Raw genomic sequence first — 20,144 nt, forward strand, 5'->3', positions numbered from 1 at the left:
TACTCCATTTTATATTGTGTATTAAATTGTCTTATGTAAAAAGCACAAATTGTTTCCCTTTAATGCTCTTTTTTCTGATGAAGAAAAAGAAGAAAAAACAACAACATAAAAACTCAACTAATTGCAACATCAACAGAATAAGTATAGAGCACATTTTTTTTCTCTCAAATTGCCAGCTGTAAAATTTAATATGTATAAAAGAAGGTATTAATAGACATGTTACACTGTTCATTACCTCTCATGTACATACTCCATTAAACCCAGTGTAATTTTAATAAGGTCTGACTTTGTGTTATTCTGATTTTGTACTTGGAACTACTGACATTAGAAATGAATAGGTCGTAACTTGAAAAAAAAAACCACTATACAAACTCAGTGAAGAAAAGTACAATAAAATGACATGAAATAAAAAAATAACCAGACTGACCACTGTCATCATCATAAATTTACTTATCATAATAGAGGTGACAGAGAATCCCAAAACAATAAAAAACTAATTTCAGTAATTATGAAAAAAGTGCCTTTTAAAACATCTCCATCATATTCATGGGTAACACTTGCTTTATGCCAAAGTTTGCATATAAAATTTCAGTTACCTTGCATATTATATAGAAGTATATAACACTTTTGATAAAGCTTTGACAAGCCAGATTTTGTCCTGAAAAAAAATGTCTACAAAAATAAATTTATTTTTCTATAAATAGTAACACTGTTAGAAATCTGTCAAATCACACGAAAAAGCAATAATTTTATACTATAATTGTAAACAATTGAATTAAGCAGAAGGTAGGAGGTATGAGAAGTTAAACTATTCATTACCTCTCATGAACAAAATCAATTTAACCTAGTGCAATTTTAACCTGTTTTTTTTTTTCTGTTTTCAAATTCGGCACAAGTCTGACATGATTTTCTGTGTCCTATATAGTTATAAAAGCATTACAACAAAAAGTGCTCATCATCCCACTGCCTTCTAAATAAATATCTTGATTTAGATTTTTTACAGCTATTGCTTTATGGAAAACTTTATAATTAAATGCCTTGTTCATTAATTGCCAGGAAATGTTACACTGATTACTGTCATACAATAAATAACAATATCGCAAATTATATCTGATATCTGATCACTACATATATATGTGTGTGTGTATATAAAAAAATAAAGCACAACTCTTCATATAAAAAACTTTTGAAAGAAAATAAAGCAACAACAAAAATGAGCTAACAAAAACAACAATAACTTGAGAAGAATACAACTTTCTCACTTACAGCAGGACAATGTTCTACAACATCATACAAATATAAACATGTGTTTCAGTAAATGTATAATGTACATGTTTATATATACATACATGTAAAGATATAGGAAAAAGCTACAGCCTTTGTATGTTATTCAAAACATTTCTCTATTAAAATTGTCTGGCCATTCATTTTAAACCAGTGAAAAATCCAAAAAAATAAAACATAAATATAACCACCCCCTAAATTTCAGCATTATTCCCATTTGATTATTCTGACAATTTGGTAATTTTAATCAAATTATTTACCAAAAGTTAATTAAAATAAATCAAGCAGATACACCCGTAACTTTATTACTTTTCTTAAACCCTTAACCTGCTGAATTTTTGTAATGGATTTGCCCTGGGTTGAAACTAAAAGTTTAAAGGGAATTTTAATTTTAAAAATTTAAAAACACAAAAATTTGAAGCACCCCAGTATAGAAAACTTGAGGGCTGGTCGGAATGCATGAAAATGCAACCCCAAACCTGGGTCTGACGGTGACAAAAAGCTAAACAGTTTTATTTTCCCAGGGGGAAAACTGGTTTTAAAGGGTATTACTTTATTTTTTATAAGGGAAAGTTTATTTTCAGCTGTAAATTTAAAAATCCAAAACTGCCCCAAATTTCAAAGCAAAATGGGAATTTAAAAAAAATGAGTTTAAAAAAATTACAAAGTATCGCATTTTAAATCAAAAAAGTTTTATTAGAAAATGTTATCTTGTCATTTACCTGGGTGTTTCAATAAATTTTAATATATATTCCCAAATAACAAAAGCTGAGAAAATAATCTATACAGCAGAAATTATTCTGACTCAACAGTTGTTATGTCTATCTAAAGCATGTTTGAAATAAAGTTTTCATAAATTACTACACTGTATAAGGATGATAACTTGGTTTTAATGTTCTTTGAAGAGTCCAATAAATGTCCAATATTATCCCAAATAAGAAGCCAATACCTGAAATCTTTCTTATCATTTATTTGTTACAATAATGATATCTTTGTTATGCAACCAAAATGTTGAGTTATCACTAGAGCATGATATTGTTTACAAAGTAGGTCATACAACACAGATTGTCCACAGATCTGACAGGTCATATGACACTCAATGTACACAAATCAGGTCATATGACACTCAATGTACACAAATCTGGTTATATGATACATACCATAAAGGTCATATGACAAAAAGTGTACACAAATCAGGTCATATGACACTCAATGTACACAAATCTGGTTATATGATACATACCACAAATAAAGGTCATATGACAACAAAAAGTGTACACAAATCAGGTCATATGACACTCAATGTACATAAATCAGGTTATATGATACATACCACAAATAAAGGTCATATGACAAAAAGTGTACACAAATCAGGTCATATGACACTCAATGTACACAAATCAGGTTATATGATACATACCATAAATAAAGGTCATATGACAAAAAGTGTACACAAATCAGGTCATATGACACTCAATGTACACAAATCAGGTTATATGATACATACCACAAATAAAGGTCATATGACAAAAAGTGTACACAAATCAGGTTATATGATACATACCATAAATAAAGGTCATATGACAAAAAGTGTACACAAATCAGGTCATATGATACATACCATAAATAAACCAGGTCATATCACAAAAAGTGTACACAGAGCAGATTGTTTGACAGACTGTACATACACAAATTAGGTCATTTTGCACACAGACCTTACACAAAAAAGGTCATATGACACAGAATGCACACAAAATTTATTAAATTTGGAATTTTGGTCAGTTTTTACATTATTTATCTAAGCAATACACATACTATCTACTTATATGATGAATGCCAAATAAGTACTTGCAAATAATTGTCTATTAATAGCCAATTAATATACCAAATACCTTAGAACATGTAAAGTCTAAACTACCATAAATATTAAAACATATATTGGCATGACAAAAGCCACACTAATTTTCTGGTAAATATATTAAATAATTTTCACTACATCATAAACTATAGCACTTCTTTAAAATAGCATTGCACAAAAATATAAGTAGAACATGAATTGAGACAGAAAAAACCAGGGGACATAAATTTTCCTTTTTATAAAACCATACCATTTAAATAGCTTTAAATTTGGTTATATTTTCATAATTATGTCATTTACAGTGTATTAAATACAGAGTTAGAGTATATGGCATACATGTGAACTTTTTTTGATAATCAAGTGGGCGATTTTTCTTCAAAAAGAGGGAGATTTTAGAATTTGCAATAAACAAAGAAGAAAGTTCTGGCATCAAAAAGAGGGAGATTTCATTAATTTGTGAAAATACCCCTTATTTTAAGAAAAACCTTTGAAGATATGGCTGCAGAAAGTGGGGGTCTCCGGCTAAGGTGGGAGAGTTCACATGTATGATACGGCCTTAATTGAAAATCTCTCTAAATTAGTTTTGATTTTTGTATCTTAAACATTTAGATAAATTAACCGGTATGTAATCTATATATCACAGTACAAGAAAAATTCTAATTGAACCCCATTCAATAATCTTTCTATATAATCTTCAAATTATTAGATTTCAAGAAAAAAAAAATATAATTAACTGTCAAAGATTTCAAGGCAGTTTTAAACATTAGATAAAATACCAGCTTATACCAGCTTTGAATAAAAGTCTCATTCTCAAATAAATTAGAAAAAAAATTACATAATGCTGAAGAAATTTGATTTTAGTTTAATCCCAAACCTGCAGAATTTGTGTAATGGATTTGCCCAGCTTTAAATTTTTTAATTTAAAACAGTCAATTCCAACTTAAATGGATTTCAGTATTAAAATACAAAATTTGAGTGACCAACAGTATAAAGTCTGGTTAGACTGTATTGATGGGCCCACTGGACTGGCTTTATACTGGTGGCAAAGGCCAATTTATTTCAGTTCCAGCAGGTAAAGGGTTAAAGCCCATTTTCATTTGGTTAGATTATTCTAATTGTAAAACTGTACACATCAAGTCTACCCTATCATCTACAATCAATAAACAACTTCTTCTCATGTATCCATTTTTAAACGATAAAAACAATGTGACTGACCCTTTCCTAACTATATGTAATCACAACAAAAATAGACAATTTTCTTATAGTCTATGTTTCTAAGCATTTATGAGTAAAATCATTCAGAAATATTACAATACAAAGATGTTTATGATTATACTTCCCGAGCAAACTACAGAGGTGGACAACAAATACAAAATTAACTTATTATTAGACATTGTTTGATATACATGTACAATGTAATTACAATACAATAAACGCATTGTAGATAGTATGCAACATTTCAGAAACCTAATTTATTCCAAGTTTTTTATTATCTTTGAAAAACAGTTGATCATTTTGCTAAAAGATTTTTCTAAAATTGTTTACAAGTTCAATTTCAATAATCATCTTGGTTCAGTCAAGTACTTATGTATCAAATATGGAAATACATTTTATGATTAGTATTCATTAAAGCAGTGCTTTGTATTTTTAACTCTAAGCTTGCTGATGGTAAATAATCTTATTTACATGACCATTGAAGACCAAGATCAGTCGAAATATCTATGCTATCTGATCATGGTCTGCACTGTTTGGTTTTCAGGGAGTACATATTTTGAAATTTTTCTGCAAAATGACAAACAGTCCATTTTGAAAGGTGAAAAAGTCCATTTGTGATATTAATTGTGGTAAAGGTTAAAAAATACATGATATGTCTACATGACTTGCATTTTCATATTACAATCACATTACATAAGAAAAGAAAATAGAACAATAGAAGCCTACTGTTACAGTGTAACTAACTGTTTGACACAACAAACATGCATACAAAACATTAAACTATAATCACTCAACAAGCAACTGGCTTATTTGCTATCGCAAAAAAAAAGTTTATAGCTTTACCATACAAGTGTACAATTTTGAGTTTCAAATATAAAAAATATCACAGTCATTTTTTCAATCAATTATATATTTATCAATTCAAAGGAAATATATTAATTTTTTCTTTTCGAAATTTCTGGCAATTACCCTATACAGAAGCTCTCACTAAAATCTTTATAAAAAAGACCAAAATTACAAAAGAATGAATGAATGAGTAAAAACAACAAGATATGTACGGTATATAACAAGGTAAATGTGTATAACCCCTAAGTAAGCATTTGAAAACTCAGGAATTGTGCAGTGATATTGCCTATCTCACCTATCTGTGGCTGTATTTGAACTTTTTTAATGAGGTTTAAAATATAATGCCTTAGCACCCTATCCTCAAATTCATTTCTTTCAATTTGGTTTATACCATAAATTAAATTGGTCAGTTTACTTTAAATGTTGCTCTGCTGGACATAAATTACACAGATTTAACAATACAATTTCACAATTCCTGCATTATTTTCACATTCCTGTTTTTAGGTTATACACAGTGAAGTTTAATACTAAAGATTTGTTTAAAGTTCAAGCTGATGAGATGAATAAAGTAACATATAGTTTGGTATATTAAACTGTGTCACTAGGCATCATTCTTTCCTTAATTGACATAAAACAATCAATATATACTCTTTGAATGAAGCCCCCATTAATGACTTACCTAAGTCATCAGTACACAGCCCGGCCTGTCTGCATGTATATGTAGTCTGATCAGGTTCAATCAAGCATACTACCTTTAGACTGACTGGACTCTATACTATAGTGTACTTAATCTTAGTTTCTTTTTTACCAAACCATCTTATTTTGACAATTGAAAGTTCAAAAATTTAAAAGAGGACAAGTCCATTATATAAATTTAGCAATGTACAGGTTAATACATTTACACACTGAGGATGATGCCAACAATTACAGGTACAAGAATTCACTCAATGCCATCATAACTTTCAGTACACTCAGTCATAACCATGTTGCGTTTAAATTGTGACGTCTGATATGACCTGCACAACTGGAAGCTGATCTGCGGTTTGGTATACACACATTCATAACACAGCATAAATTAACAACACAAAAAAAGCTCTTTGTAAATGGCAGTGATATTTCTCTTCACCTAATTTGATATATATAAATTACAACTCATTATCTACATAAATTACTATAAACATGTATATACATCAATTTTATTCTATTGGAACAAAACAAAAATATTAAGAACTCAAACTACTCCACAATAAATGATGCAAAATGAAAAAAAAACAAAAACTTTATGACATAAGTTTTTCAAACAAGCTAAAATTGACCTAAATAAATGAAAGCAGATTCAGAGTGAATCATCTGATTGATTGGTTAGAATTAAAAAAATATCTGAATTCAAAAATACTTTCCATCTTTTCGATACTGTTGGACCCAAAAGCAAAGTAAATTATACATGTATATAAAAAAGATGCAAATGTCCGAAAATTAATTAATGTTGCATGTTTAGGGAAATATAATGTTATATGATCTCAAATATGCTAGATTTTCTTTGCATAAATTAAAATCTAAAACAAGAGGGCCATAATGGCCCTGAGGTCGCTCACCTGTCAAGTGGCCCCTCAGTGGGGCCAGTTTAAACCCTAAGGCTTTTATTTGAACAAACTTGGAAGACACCCATTAGAAGATGTTTCATGTTGTTTAGTTTTTACTACACACATATAATGATGTTGTTTAGTTTTTACTACACACATATAATGAAAAACAATGACCTGCCCCCCCCCTCTGGCAGGGCCAATTTCAACCCAAGGGCTTTTATTTGAACAAACTTGGTAGACACCCATAAGAAGATGTTTCATGCTAAATATCTAAGCTCTAGCTCATTGGGTTTTTTAAAAGAAGAAATTTTATGTTTTTACTATACAAATATATCTAAAAACAATGACACCCCAAGGGCGGGGTCAGTTTTGACCCCAGGGCTTTTATTTTGAACAAACTTTGTAGACACTTACTAGAAGATGTTTCATGCTTAATATCTAAACTCTAGCTATTTGGGTTTTTTCAAAGAAGATTTTTAAGTTTTTGCTATATACACATATAAGGAAAATTAATGACACCCGGGACGGGGCCAATTTTGACCCCAGGGCTTTTTATTTGAACAAACTTTGTAGACACTCACTAGAAGATGTTTCATGCTTAATATCTAAACTCTAGCTATTTTGGTTTTTTCATAGAAGATTTTTGAAGTTTTTACTATACACATATAAGGAAAATCAATGACCCCCGGGGCGGTGCCAATTTTGACCCCAGGGCTTTTATTTGAACAAACTTGGTAGACACCCATTAGAACATGTTTAATGCTAAATATGTTAGCTCTAGCTCTTTGAGTTCTTTAAAAGAAGATTGTTTAAGTTTTTACTATATGCATATAGGGAAAATCAATGACCCCCGGGGCGGGGCCAATTTTGACCCCAGGGCTTTTATTTGAACAAACTTGGTAGACACTTATTAGAACATGTTTCATGCTAAATATCTTAGCTCTAACTCTTTTGGTTTTTTAAAAGAAGATATTTAAAGTTTTTTCTTTCGGTTGCCATGGCAACCAGAGTTCTGCATGGAATTAAATTCTTTGAACAATTTTTAAAGGTGACCACCAAAGGAACATTCCTGTGAAGTTTGGATGAAATTGGCTTAGTGGTTTATGAGGAGATGTCATTTAAAGTAAAAGTTTACGGACGGCCGGACGCCGGACGAAAAGCGATCACAAAAGCTTACCCTGTCACTTTGTGACAGGTGAGCTAAAAACTCAACAAATATTTGGCACATTAGAACTTGTATCATTGTAACCACTACAAAATTCAAGCTTATCATTAACATTTCATGTAGATGTTTATAAAAAAGCATCTGCGGTTCTACAAAATAATTATTTGTTTACTGTATTGCCATCAAATTTGCAAGTCCTGGGAGCACCTGAGCTTGTAATGAATCAGAGTCGACCTTTTCCCCATCAACCATTATAATTCCTTCTCTACCCTGAGGTTCCAGACGAAATGCCAGAACTTTAACTAATTCAATATGTGGCGAGGGATGATCAATATGCGTTCCTTTCTCCAACATCCCCATCAACTGAATTAATTCCCCTTTCTGAATCCCAGCCCTAACTATGCATAGATGAATAATACCATCACTAAAACGAGCATCAGGGGCCATAATTACATCACTTCCTAAATGTGTCTGATATGTTCCACAAATAGTAACAAAGTCATCTTCAATAGTGACCCAGTTATCTGGCACAGGTTCATTGAGCGGAGGTAGAATGCATGGCACTTTTTGTCCAGGGACATTCGACAGTTTCAACACTTCCTGAATGCTGTTTATACTGTTTGATTCTTTCATAGGTTTATCCGGTGGAGAAGACGACGTATCCATTTCTTCTGTAGAAAGAGAAAACTTGATCTCTTCATTTCCTTGATCCTCTTCATTTCCGTCTGCTTCAAAAACTTCTTCACTAAATTCTCGTGATATATATGATCCACGAATATCAGTTAATTGTTCACCATTTTCAGCATCATCCATGATCTCATCAGGATCAGATTTACCTCGAAATAATTTTGTCGGCACCGATTTCGAACGAATTCTGAAATCATCACCGCCACCCTGTTCAGCTACATTATCAAGGCTCTGAAAAGAAACTCTCCGGTTTTTCCCCTCCATGTTGATATTTTTAGTGTTGTTATTTATAGAAGCTTTTGGAATGTATTCAGATACAGGAAGGAAAGAAAGCTTGCATTTGTACTTCCGTAAGGCTGAAATAAAAACAAAAAATTCAAGGCTAAAAAAAATAAGGAAAAGTTATAAAGCTAATGCCTACAAATGTACTTTTTTCCACATATGCCTTACAAATAATTTATTTCCAAAACAAGAATAACAGACCATGGAGACTGTTAAATCAAGTGTCACAGGGAGTTGGCCAATTCTGGCATCAGGTTGAAAAAATCTGATAGAAGTCCATTACAAAATATCTAAGCTACAAAACAGAAGAAAATTTTAAAATGTGTTCCTATATGAGCTTACATAGATCTATATCATTTTCAAGAGCCCGAGTAGAAAGGGTAACATAATTAATCAGAGCTAGCATTTAACCATAATTTAAATTGTGCGGACATAAAAATCGTACAACATTCAAGACTGTTTAGTTTTGCTGCCTGATATATAAAGAATAAACAGTTTGATTTTCATAATCTAAGGTTGCTGTGTTTGTGATGTAAAAACTTACCCACTTTTGGATTATTATTTTTATTTTATATTCAATACAAAACTATATTGTACAGAATATAAAAACTGTAGACCTAATATGATATGCAAAGAGCTGTTGACAAAAAGCATGGATGACATTAGTTTCTCTTGAAATAACCTTGACAATAAGTGCATTTGCTGACATTTATAGGGTTTGTGTCTGATCATCTAAAGTGAGCTGAGGTATCAGTGATTGATTAAAACTTCTTGCTTGTCTCTTTAATTTGGCTTTAAAAATGCAGTAACCTGTATTGAAAATTCCTACAGTAGGAAATCCTAAGATTAACACATTCCAAAATAAATCAGAATTATACTGAGTTCCCAAAATGCTGGTCAAAAATCTTTATGGGAATTTTCATCAAAGTGAAAATGAAAAAAGAATTTGCAAATACATGTACTGTACATGGTCCAGTCATCTTCTTGGATATAAAAAATAGCTCTTTCTAAAAAGGGTTAATTACTCCTCATAAATGACAAGGATATGATACCTGTACCTGTGTGTTACCATTTTATATCACACATATAACTTATTTTGATTCTTATCAGTTTTAATTTTGAAAATTTAATTTTAGTTTAAAATAACATGAAATAACATGAACTGTCACAAAAACAGTGATAGTGGCATTTTAACATCTGAAGTTAATAATAAAATGAACTGCACCATAAACCTTAACCAAGATGTCTATTAATGGCATATTCTTCAAACATTTGAGATAAAATCTGAAATTTTACAAGTACTTACAAAATATTCTCCTTATAGCTTGGAGAGTGAACCTGGCCTCTCCAATGGCACGGAACTGTTCACTCTCATAGTCGATGTCAGCAAGAAGGCCCCAGGCAAGAGATAGGAAGGAATATATCTGCTGTCTAGGTTGTTGTATCAGAACAAGGTCCATAGGAATGACACGATGTTTGATGAGAATAAATGTGGAATGTAACACAGCTTCAATCTGTACAGATTCACTGAAATGTATAAATTGTATGAATTAATTTTTGTATTGACATACTTAAAAAAGCACTATGTTCAAATGAAAGCCAGGCCCCAAAAGGGTGACCTCATCTTTAACCCTGTGACCTCTAAGAGGGTGTGGCAGGGATAGCTCATCAAGGTGTATGCATCTGTGCTGTTTGGAGGCTTTGGGCTTTCGTGGTCGAGGTAAAAATTTTCACAAGCAGAAAAACACAAAACATTGTCTAAAGATACAGGAGCAGAAACGTATTTACTTAATAAAAAAAAGCCATTATAACTAATTTGAACACTTTTTTAAAATTCAAATTAACATTAAAACAAATCTGGAGATACTTTAAACATTGATAATACATTATGTGAAAACTCAGGTACTGACGGACTTTAATTTGCAGAATACCAAGCTCACAGTGTATTTGGCAGAAGAAAAAAATTTAGCAGCATTTGCCCTGTTTGAAATCAATCAGTACAGGGTAAAAACAACCAAATTTCAGACAAAAGCCAGCTGGTGCTCAAATAATGAGATTCCATAGTGCTTTGGTTTATTTAATTTTACATTTTGGCATTACAGAATATTGAAGAATATATTGTTTTAAACATTGATACATCACTTATTGTGTTTTAAATAGAAGATATGGAGTTCATCATGAATATTATAAGACCTGTGGTATACCAAAATCAATCAATCAATCAATCAATCAATCAATCAACCCTTTTTCCTGAACAACAATATTCCTACTTAGAGAAACAATAACTAATTTATGAGACTTAAACAGAAATAACTAAAATGTTTATTGTCTTATAAAGACAGGGTCATCAAAAAAAGACAAGTTAAACATGTACACAATATTGTAGCTTCCTATACATATTGGTGACTTCTTACAAGAAATATATATATTATACATATGCACTTACTACAGGGAAGTTTTCCCTGAACATGTATTTGATAAATAAAACTCCCTCAATACCCTTGAAACCTAGCAATGAATACACTCAATGCCATTTACAAGTACAGCAATATTAAAAACAAATTCTTTTGTTGTTCTTTTTTTTTCAATCCTACAGTATAGCCAGCAATATTCAAGCTGAAAATATTTTTTTTGAATTTATGAAAAGTATAATATAAATGTATTAAAACTATGTCAAATCTGATAAACAAACAATAAACTACTTGTAAGGCCTGAGAGCTTGACATTTTAAGTCATCCTGTACATATCCCCCACTATAGACATCTAATGACAGTTTTAAATCTTCACTTCCTACTCAAATCACTTCCAGATTTGACCCCCTTAAACCTGACATTTCATAACTTCATATATCTATACTGGCCTTTTTCCTTTCATATCTTTCATATAATATATATTTATATTTATACTATAGGTCATGGTTTCTAGCTGTCCCGGTGAGTCACTGTTTTATTAAAATATCAGGCCATAAATATAGTGACACAACACTGAATGCAACAGTCCTAGAACTATCATCCCCCGTAACTTGCTGAGCAACACTGGAATAGTTGGTGACAAATGGGAGATTTAAATTTCATTGTTAAATATTTTCATAATGGTTAGTTATAGATAAAGCCAACAACCTTACATATGTGAGGCCATCACTTGGAAATGTTTCAAGGTAACAATGACCAGTTCTACATGAAAACATTGTAAATCAATTACACAGATAATAGTATATCAAGATTAACTTGTTTAATGTTACACCTCAAACACATTTTTGACCATTTATTTTGACACTGGACATTGGGTTTAAGCTCTTCTGCAAATTTTCAAATTCTTCTTCAAAGCAAACAGAAAAGGAAGAAAAACAAACATCCCTGTAATTCACACCAAATTGAAACTGGTTAAATTTCTTTTACATTTAACATATATAAATATGGTATACAACTCTTTGTTTAAAACCAAGAAGTTTATTGCAATTATTTCCTTAAAACATTCCCTATCAAAGTGCATGCATCTTTGTCAAGTAGCAGGAATTTGCCTGTTAACATAGCCCTTAGCCTTTAGTCAGAAACTGTATTTATCTATATGAACACTTCCTTGCCATCTGATCATGGTCTGCACTACTATTCACTCTGTATTCATTTTAAATTTTCCCTATATATGATGGACAGTCTTGTTCAAATTGAATGATGGACAAGTCCATTGAAGATATTTAGTATCTTAAGGGTTAAACAGTTAAAAGTCTAGTATCAGTTCAAACTACATGGAAGTTTATTCTTATGAGAAGAAGTGTCACTTGTGTTTATTTCAACAAATTTAATATGAAATGTGCCCTTGCTAATTTAATGAAGAAGAGCTTTATGACTGTTTGTTCGATATAAAAAACTTAACTATTGTCACATTAGAAGAGGTCTTGACATTAATGATCCATGCAATTTGATCAATCAACTCACTGACAATGGCTCAATTTCATTATATTGGGCCTTGAATGACCTATAATCATTATCATGAAGACATGTGTGAAATTCTAAGAGAATACCTTCTTTGGGTATGGAGAACTTGTATGCCAAACCATGAAATTTAAGTTAAATCTGCTGAAAGTCTATTACAGAATTGTGTCTAAAAAAGTGGCCAAAATATCTGATCCCATAGACATGTGTGATGTTTCAAATTAATACTTTCAGTGCCTGACATTAAACGTGATGTTCATTAACAAAGGGGTATAATCCATTCAAAAACCCATTATCCATATTATGGATATTGTATTCTCAACTAAATATGTTATATGGTAAATGCTACAAGCAAAACTTCAACTAAGTTTACATTGTGTCAGAGTGAGTAGGTTAACCCCACTGTTCTTCATATCTACTGTTCTTCAAACAGTCAAGCTAAAAACGTGCAATAAAATGCACACAAGACAAGTCTATTATATAACAATGGTGATGACAGAATTAACATTAAATAAATTACCCAGCTGAGTAGTTTATTGAGCAAGCTAGAGCATTTCCTGATCCCCCTGGTATACAACCAATTGGTGTCTTTATGGCATCTTGCCAATCGTCACGGTTCATTAAACCATTTATCACCTGTAGAAAAAAATATCAAAATCATTTTGACATATGTAAATTGATTATCTGTATCATTGTGAACATTGATTAATATCAATGAAATCATATTTAATGAACACATCTTGTGGATACAGCAATGTTTTTGTACTAAAATCATTACCTTTATTCATTACTAGCAACACTGATAGTCATTTAGTACTAGTAATTAATAATAGCATTATTCACTGATGATAAATATCATTGTAACTTCTTCCATTCAGCCAATTTAATCTAAAGTTGACGGAATTTGATCTCCAACCAAATTAACACAAAAAAAATCCAACATTTCTAAGATGAAAAGTCCTAATGCATTTCCCACTGAGCTTATAATTTCTTGTGGACATCTGATTTTTATATAAAATGTAAACCATGGAATAAGTGTTGTTATATGAAAGTTCCACACTGTGTATTAATATGTATTATCTAAGGAGGAAACTATACAGTGGACATGATATATTTTATAACAATTTATTCTTTTTATGAACAGTATTCATAAGCATTTAACATTACAACTCTTTCTGTAATTGACCATTACACTTTAGAAACAACATAATTGGACAATTTATAAATTTTATAAAAAAAACATTAGATATAGATTTATACCCTTTTTGGCAAAACCTTGTATTTAGAGAGTACATATATTGGTGGTAAACCAAATTCTGCCAATATATATCTTACAAACAAATAATACCCTGACAAGTCCAATTTGGTCATGATTTTATCAAACTCTTAGCATGATCATTATATTTCTCTGTTTATTGTCAGGAAATCTGGAGCTCCTAGATATTAACGAGTCTACCAATTCTAACCATATCAATCTAAATCAATAGTAGTTCTGAATGTTATTTCTTTCTTTTAACTGCAAATTGGCACAACGAAATGAACATTACTCTTCTGTTCCAACAACCCACTCCTATACTGTGCAGCATTATTTAAACTAATGTCTTTTTAGGAGATAAATATGCACATAATCATTTATAACATAAATTTACTTTTGTAGGCTTTGAAAGGAATTTAGACATTTATGTGGCACTGTCAAAAACAATTTCTTTATGAAGGTTAATTCAAAGACATTGACCTTACCTCATAGATAAGACATTAACCATACCTCATAGATGAGACCTTACCTCACAGATAAGTCATTGACCTTGCCTCATAGATAAGACATTGACCTTGCCTCATAGATAAGACATTGACCATACCTCATAGATAAGACATTGACCTTGCCTCATAGATGAGACCTTGCCTCATAGATAAGACATTGACCTTGCCTCATAGATATCAACCTTGCCTCATAGATAAGACATTGACCTTACCTCGTAAATAAGACCGTCTCCTGACACTATAACCACTCCATCATAATCTTTCCTATTCATTGATTTCATTAGTTCTGTGCCATGTCCTGCATGCTCTGTAATCATATATAACCAAAATTTTATTACTCATTCCTGGTAAGACTAAATAAGAGATTTTTGCCAATACTGGCAAATTACTATATATAATATCATTTTATTGTCTCTCTCTCACTCTCTCTGAGAAACATCTAAAATTGATATTGACACTAAGGAGGTCACTGGGCAATAAATATGCATTGTTGGTGTAAATTTCACAAAAGTTTGGTAACTTTCCAGTTCCAAAGGTTTTCAATATCATCCTACAACAGATTTCATACAGTTATATTATTATCCTTTTTCAAGTATAGATCAACATACATGTAGTTTTAAAATCTTGCTATTTTGTATATTTAGCTTTTATTTATCAATATTCTTTGCATTAATTTTCTTCAGTTTTTTTGCTTGTATACTGAAATATTGTATGGTTCAAATAATTGTTTACTAACTTCAATGTGAGATGATTCAAAATGATTGTCTTGGTAATATTTGTCATGTGGGGATCAACTAAGAAATATAGTTAACTTCCAATATAAACAGAAATTTTAAAAACATACAGAAATTAAAACCTTGACTTGAAGGTTAAGAATATTAAAATATTGGAACATATCAATTACCAGTTTCTATAAGTTTGACATGGACATCAGCCTCATCCAGCATTGGGGCCACTTGTTTCTGATAAATCTGCATAGCTTTACCTGGACCACTATGTGGGTTCACTAGCACCAAAAATTTTACTTTAGGAGGCACAGGACAATTGTCTACATCTGTAATGGGGAAAAAACAACATATTGTTACTATAAATAAATAGACAATCAATGAATAGGGAACGTCTCAATCCATGTGACAAACTTTGATTGCAACAACACATCGACACAACAATATGCCCCTTTTTTATTCCTTTTAAAATTTACAGGATAAATTATATATGCCCAAAAATTATATTTCTTATTGCTTTGGCATCTTGTTTTAAAGATAAGCTCAAACATCTCCTCTCTCAATTTTGAAGAAGTTTTACTGTACAGGTCTATCCTTGGCCGACAAAAAATGTGAACAAATATTTGCGTCCAATCTCAGTGTCCAATCAATACAGCCAATCATATTTTATTAGATTTAGGATAAACCAGCATTATAAAGGATGACACCAGTCCATGCATTAGATTTCCCAAATGTTGTTTTCTGTACTAGAAAATTGTGCAAAACCTTAATCAATTATTAGTAAACGTGTTTTAAAGCCACTTAGACAAGACACAGAAACTTGAAAGGGAAATCCTGGGGGGATATTAATGTTCGAGATTAATGAAACTGCCGATGAGGCAACTTTCTGCTAGGATTCATTAATGGGATCTGTTATATTCACAATCAATAGTAAAACAACTACATTGGTATATTATATATATAACATAAGTACAAAATGGTTTTTCATTAAGTTTGTATCTTCATTTTATATGATTGCATTCCAATCACTTCATACTGCTAAATAACCAATAAGATTTGTTGCTTTTTTTGTAATCTCTTGTATAATTATATGCATTTATTATCTTCAAATTTAAAGATTTTTAACAATTCCAAATATGACAGATCTTTTACGCGATAATGTTTGAGAAATCCCTATAATTCTACAGTCGTGCTTAGTAGGACTACTTAGTTGAACTCACTAATGAATAGACTCACTAAGGAATAGTGCACTGATCTTTGTTAACAAAAGTCACTCAATACGTCTGTGACAAAGTGTATGCTGGCCTTAATCTAAACTAGTAACAAAGTCAAGTATTATCATTGGCAGCACTAAACATGGTAAACATGTTATTACAATCTATATACATATAAGTTCTGTCTATGTATCATCACATTAATAAGCAGGCTACAAGGATAATTACATGAGTTGACATGTTGATCATTTTATTAATGCATTATTATGAATTACATGTCCTGGAAATTGTGTAAATGGCTTCAGGGAATAATGACACCAATATGTCATTTAGTACATTATAATGGACATTACCAAATTAAAACCCCACTAAAGGACATGATTTTATATGACAGTTTTAGTTGAAAACAATATTTGTTCCATCAAGTCTAATACACCTCTGCTGTTTTAGATGACTTAACAATGTGTAGAAGTTTGCATAAAATTGACATAAGTGGCAAATACAACAGACTTTTGCCATCAGAATCATAACATAGTATTACACAAACTATAAATAACATCATTATTGCAAATTTTAACTCCCTAAATACTAAACTGCCTGAATACTAGCAAATCGTCATAATAGCAAGTTTAAACTGTCTGAAATAATAGCAAGTTTAAACTGTCTGAAAACCGGTAGATTAACATAATAGCAAGTATAAACTGCCTGAATACTAGCAGATCGTCATAATAGCAAGTTTAAACTGTCTGAAAACTAGTAGATTAACATAATAGCAAGTATAAACTGCATGAATACTAGCGGAATAATATATTTGCAAGTTGTTATTCCCTGAAATCTAACAGAATTATGTATTTGCAAGTTGTAATTCCCTGAATACTAGCAGAATAATATACTTGGAAATAGTTTTTTCCTGAATACTGATAGAATAATATACTTGGAAGTTGTTATTCCCTGAATACAGTATAAGCATAATACACTTGGAAGTTGTTATTCCCTAAAAACTAGCCAAAATAATATACTTTGAATTTTTTATTCCCTGAAAACTAGTAGAATAATTATGAATTGTTATTCCCTGAATACTAGTAGAATAATATATTTGCAAGTTGTTATTCCCTGATAACTAACAGAGTAATGTTTTTGCAAGTTGTAATATCCTGAATACTGACAAAATAATATACTTGGAAGTTGAGTACAGAACAATCCCCACAATGATCACTGTCTCTGAGTGAAAACATTTATCAAGAAATGACAACAATCATGTTGCTTAAATGTTGGCAGTTACTTGAGTACCAGTAAGTTCTAGGTCATTTTTGTATAAAAAACAAACTTAAATATTTTGGGTATATTTAGTATCTGTCCTTACATAGCAAATGTGTCACTTTATAGCAAATGTCTATAAAAAACTATGATTATATTCATTGTATATGTTAATATTTATATACATATATATAACATGGGGCGCGTCCGTGGCCGAGTGGTTAAGGTCGTTGACTTCAAGCCACTTGCCCCTCACCGCTGTGGGTTCGAATCCCCCACAGGGACTTTGGATTCTTTCATGTGAGGAAGCTATCCAGCTAGCTTACGGAACGTCGGTGGTTCTACTCAGGTGCCTGTTCGTGCCTGAAATAATGCACGGAAGGGCACCTGAGGTCTTCCTCCACCAGTAAAGCTGGAACGTCGCAATATGACCTATACTGTGTCGATGTGACGTAAAACTCAAAACAAAAAAACATATAACATGGAACAAGGCATAATCTCAGCTCAAGTCATCCCATTCATCTTTACAGTTTGACCAGGTTCTATAATACCATTCTACTCAATTTTTGCATTTTGATATTGAAATCCCTTTCACTAATAATGGACTATTCCAAATTCAAAGCAGGACAACAACCATTATATAGGTATATAGGTCCGGCATAGTGAACATTACGATTATATCAAGCAGAAAATGAAAACAAATAAAATGGTACAGTATTTATTTATTTTCAACCAAATAAAAGATTAATGAATCACTGAATTGTAAAAATGCAACATTGATTTCACTGATCAAATAAATGAAACTATCATATATAGCTTTAGGCATTAATATTTATTTTATGACTCACTAGCTTAATTCATTTACATTTTAATATTTTCTACACAGATCCGCTTCAAAGGAGTTCATGTTTAATGAAGTGAATAAATTCACATATGTTTCTCATTTCCTTTAACATAATGACATCTATTACAGCATATGCTTAAATCACTTCAAATTTACTTACCCAACCCAAAAACAGAGAAAGAAAAATATAATTATAAGTAAAATGAGATTAGAAAGTAAAAATCTACCCTTTTTTCTGAAAAATATTTATAAATGGTCTTGCCCTCTTTGAATTTAGAACATTCCATTGTTATGATAGGGGATTTCAATATTGAAATATCAAAATTTAACATCGAACAACACAAATAGTCTAGCCAGTCTGCAGAGTGGCCTCAGACACAACCAATTGTCATTTCCAGGATTCAAAGGCATTAAGTAAAATATTTATTCAGAGCAGGCAAAAAATGGGGGGAAAAATTGAAATTCATATATTCATAATATATGTGATAATTAAGATATGTCCAATCACATGCGATCATTATCCAAAAAAAAGCTTTGTCACACCTTAGATATAGGTAAAATTTTGAAGATAATTTATTCAAAATTCTAATTGCAAAATATGAACAGTTATAAATTCCATGCACAATTTGAAGTTATAAATTTAATTAGTGAGTCATAGTTGTTGATTACGCCTTCATGCCAAAGGAAATATTTTGGCTTCTTTCAACTGAATTTCAAATAAATTTATGATTCATAATTTGAAACATTTTGTCATTCAGGTGGGTTTTGTTATGCAAAGTCTCAAATATATATTTCTCATGTGAAATTTAGTCATCAACAGTGTCTATATAGCATTAAATTTAAATTGCAAAATGGCCTTGAAGTTCTGTTTCTAAGAATAGCCTTGAATTTCAGACGTAATAAATTTTTTCTTCCAGTAATCATTTTCACATCAGCCACTTCATATTATAACCGGTAGCAACGATTTCCAAAAATTAAAACACTTCAATCTCTTTCTAAAACTGTTTAAAATGTTAAATGCATCTCTGTTACAATACAACTACTTGCCAGTCTGTTGTAATGTTGACCTTAACAGCCTGGCAAGGACTTTTAGATTTTCAAAGCCCTATTGGGGCAGTGTGATGTTAAATATCCACACTGCACCCACTGAATTTGTGTGATTGAATTCTTATCAATTTTTATTATACCAAGTATTAGTGAAAGCAATTCAACAGCATTGTAAAATTCGAAAAAAAAATAGAATAAAAAAATTTCAGACAATGTAAATCAACCATTTGTATAATCTATAAATAAATATTGTTTATTCATTTATTCATCACATTATTCTGTAAATTATATACTTCAAACTAAAATAAACTGATTTATAAACAGTTTGAAAATAAAGGAAATTAACTGCAGATATTCCAGTCTGGTATAGCACATTAATTTTGTTACATCTTTTACCTAAAAATAATGTCTACTTCTGCTTTAGTTATTTGCAATCTGAAG

At 31.0% G+C, this 20,144-nt stretch overlaps 2 protein-coding genes across 3 annotated transcripts in view; one reads left to right on the top strand and one right to left on the bottom strand.

Moving 5' to 3' along the window:
- Positions 1-2,264: 2,264 nt before the first annotated feature.
- Positions 2,265-2,999, top strand: LOC132731291 (uncharacterized). The gene is made up of 3 exons (XM_060717445.1): positions 2,265-2,368; positions 2,399-2,775; positions 2,890-2,999. The coding sequence occupies exons 1-3, from the start codon at positions 2,268-2,270 to the stop codon at positions 2,979-2,981; spliced, it is 570 nt and encodes a 189-aa protein (XP_060573428.1). The 5' UTR covers positions 2,265-2,267; the 3' UTR covers positions 2,982-2,999.
- Positions 3,000-5,112: 2,113 nt separating this feature from the next.
- LOC132731289 (sphingosine kinase 1-like) overlaps positions 5,113-20,144 on the bottom strand; it is a 30,324-nt gene continuing 15,292 nt past the window's right edge. For both annotated transcript variants that reach the window (XM_060717444.1, XM_060717443.1), the window contains 5 exons: positions 15,521-15,670; positions 14,829-14,923; positions 13,376-13,491; positions 10,230-10,450; positions 5,113-8,997 (listed from right to left, as the gene is read on the bottom strand). In XM_060717444.1, coding sequence (XP_060573427.1) covers positions 8,123-8,997; positions 10,230-10,450; positions 13,376-13,491; positions 14,829-14,923; positions 15,521-15,670 — 1,457 coding nt within the window. In that variant the 3' untranslated portion in view covers positions 5,113-8,122. The remainder of the gene's footprint in view (positions 8,998-10,229; positions 10,451-13,375; positions 13,492-14,828; positions 14,924-15,520; positions 15,671-20,144) is intronic.

This window comes from Ruditapes philippinarum, unplaced genomic scaffold (genome assembly GCF_026571515.1).
Source record: "Ruditapes philippinarum isolate M1 unplaced genomic scaffold, ASM2657151v2 ctg5249_1_1_1_1, whole genome shotgun sequence".
NCBI classification, from domain to species: Eukaryota; Metazoa; Mollusca; class Bivalvia; order Venerida; family Veneridae; genus Ruditapes; species Ruditapes philippinarum.